Source organism: Myotis davidii, unplaced genomic scaffold (assembly GCF_000327345.1).
Source record: "Myotis davidii unplaced genomic scaffold, ASM32734v1 scaffold602, whole genome shotgun sequence".
NCBI classification, from domain to species: Eukaryota; Metazoa; Chordata; class Mammalia; order Chiroptera; family Vespertilionidae; genus Myotis; species Myotis davidii.
This window is the reverse complement of record NW_006293537.1, coordinates 41,816-44,824: the sequence shown is the minus strand read 5'-3', so window position 1 is coordinate 44,824 and position 3,009 is coordinate 41,816. Positions and strand designations below refer to the sequence as shown.

Sequence of the window (3,009 nt, the reverse complement as noted above, 5' to 3'; positions counted from 1 at the left end):
CAGCAAAGTGAAGGCCAGGAAAAGAGCTTCACAGATAAGAAAAAGCTAAAGGAGTTCATCACCACCAAATCAGTATTATATGAAATGCTAAAAGGTATTCTTTAAGAAGAGGAAGAAGAAGAAAAAGGTAAAGATACAAATTATGAACAGCAAATACACATCTATCAACAAGCGAATCTGAAAATCAAGTGAATAAATAATCTGATGAACAGAATAAACTGGTGATTATAATAGAATCAGGGGCATTGAAAGGGAGTGGACTGACTATTCTTGGGGGGGAAGGGGTGTGGGGGATGCAGGAAGAGAATGGACAAAAGTCGTGCACCTATGGATGAGGACAGTGGGTGGAGAGTGAGGGCGGAGGGTGGGGTAGGAACCAGGTGGAGGGGAGCTATGGGGGAAAAAAGAGGAACAACTGTAATAATCTGAACAATAAAGATTTAATTTAATTTTTTATAAAAGTAAAATCTGAGAAAATAGCTAATAAAATTAAAGTTGGTTGCTTAGTGGGTAATGGGGTAGGAAGGTGAACAGAAGGGGCTGCTGTTTTGTAAAAATTACTTTTAGCAATATTTGATGATTTATGCTATTCAACGATAGCACTTTGATATAAATATAAGTTGGCTAAAATAAAAAAAATAAAATGAAATAGGTGATGATACATACTTTTTTACAGGAAGTGAAAATTCTATAAGAGCACAGAATATAGGATAATTTTTAAACACAGTGATCTTTTATTTTAAAACTAAACCTAAGAGGAATAATAGATACTATGCAAATTGTTCCTGAACAAGTAATTCATATCTCCCACACCAAAACATGAATGCACGTTTTTATCATTCAATAACACTAGCTTTTTCTTTAAAACTGTATTTTATCATTAAACATTAATTTCCATTTCCACATAAGACAGAAATTAGGAAGCTGTCTTTGACTGCCCTCTGGCTCTTGCAGGGTAGTATAAGCACATCTGCATGTTTTAGTTTAAGAATACTTTCTTACATGATCATTGACTATTAGCAGCAGAATTCAATTTTTTTAACATAAGGAAAGTTTAGTTTGGGTACCTCTTTCATTTCCTTCATAAAAGTTGATGAATTTGTTTCTATATCATCATCAGTACTGATTCTTGTAAAAATCTGTTCAGCAATTCTAAAGGAAGAATATTCTGCTGGAACATATGATCCTGTAAAATATAAGACAAAAATAAACTGAAATATTTTTGTAAAATATAAGTACTAACATTTTGTACTTTCCACCACCTCAGGTTTTTTACTAGCCTACCTAAAAAACCCCTGGACATGGAGTTAGAAAACATGGCCCCAGTTATGTTATTTATTGTATAACCTTGGACAGCACTTAAATTCTCCCAGTCTTTTTCATATATAAAATAGAATATTTGCCCTACCTATTGTCCAAAGTTATTTGGAAGTTTAAATAAAACAGTTTACTCAAGTACATTAGAAAGGTTTGTTATAAAAGTGATAAAATTTTTAAATAATAGATGATAAAGAACATTCAAAGTATGAAAATTTTAGGAAAATGCTTATAAAGCTAAAGTTAATAAAATCATTATAGAAAAATATATTTTAAATATCTGTTAATAAAAGTGTACAGAAATACACACCATCAGAATGAAAGCAAAATACTTCTTTTGAAAGTTGAATATTCATTTACGAGATGATTTCTGCCTGAGAAGTGATCAGGATAACTAATCTAAAATGTTCATCTTTTGAAAACAATTCTGATTAATACAATTACTTCACAATGAAATGGCATATAAAAGGCATTGTGAAATCATAAGAAGATAAAAACATACAAAGAGTTGAATGGGAAAAGTATCAAGTATACAGAATTCTACATAGACAAAATGGTGAAATAATGGGAGTAAATAAAAACACAGCTATACTAGTATTAGTTAAGGATTTAATACAAAGGTAAGGATGGAGAATAGGATCCACCTCCAAGAAATAAAAAGTAGTAGGAAAAGAAAGCAAAAGTCAGGATACCACTTCTACTATTACTATCTATACTAATAATAGAGAAATATGCAAATTATCCATTACAGCATCACATCATGATTGGATCCGCAGGCTGCATCCCTGCCCTCTGCTCAGGCAGCTGCAAGGCCTGGGGTAGGATAGAATACAACAGGAGGGGATAAGAAAGGAGAGGGAGAGTAAGGCAGGTCTGCATGCAGACAGGCAAGAGGAGAAACAGAAATACAGAAAGGGAACAAAAAAAAGATGCAGGAATGGAAAAGGAAAGGAAACGTGGGGCTGCATGCAGGAGGAGGTGGTGACCGTGGGGGTGTGGGGGCTGTGGCCCCCAGTGCAGAGGCACCCACAGGTCCAGGATGGAGTGGTGGATGGTCTGAGGCCTTCTGGGCAGAGGCACTCCTGCTTCCCGGCAGCATCAGCGCCCAGGTCATGAGGGCCTTGGCCACCCTCACTGGGCCAGGCATCCCAGGCAGGGAATGGGAGCAAGATGGCGTTGGGGAGGCTGGGAAGTGGGGGCAGCAAACACCTGGCTGGGGCTGAACCCTGGGCTGGGGGCTAACACCCTCCCCCCCAAACTGAAACTTTAAGAAAGGAAGAAGGGAGGGAAGAATTTTATAAAGGAGTCAGGAGAGAGCAGAGTTAAAGAAGGAAAGAGGATGTATGAGTGAACTGTAGAAGGTATAATGAAAATCAAGTATAGTTGTGTACTGGGGACAGATTTTAAAAGTAGGAGTCAGAAAAGAAAAAAGATAAATGATAGTGAATAATTAGGTATATAGATAGATAGATATTAAAACAGTGGAAATAAGTAGAGAAGAACATAAGGGAAAAGTAGGATGAGAGAGAAAGAGGGAGGGAAGAAAAGTTTTAAAGCGGAGTCAGTAGAGCTTAAAAGGAGAATGGGAAGAAGGAAGAAATGGGAGACGGAGCAAAGCAGGTCTGAGGGAGGAAGTGAAGAAAAACATTAAGGTGGGAAGGAAGGAGAGAGGGAGAGCAGGGGTAAAGATAA

The 3,009-nt window shown here is 36.9% G+C and overlaps 1 protein-coding gene across 1 annotated transcript in view; it reads right to left on the bottom strand.

Annotated features, from left to right (window-relative positions):
• MSH4 (mutS homolog 4) overlaps nt 1-3,009 on the bottom strand; it is a 58,770-nt gene that overhangs the window by 16,179 nt on the left and 39,582 nt on the right. The window contains exon 10 of the mRNA XM_015566186.1: nt 1,068-1,186. Within this exon, the coding sequence (XP_015421672.1) occupies nt 1,068-1,186 (119 nt within the window). The remainder of the gene's footprint in view (nt 1-1,067; nt 1,187-3,009) is intronic.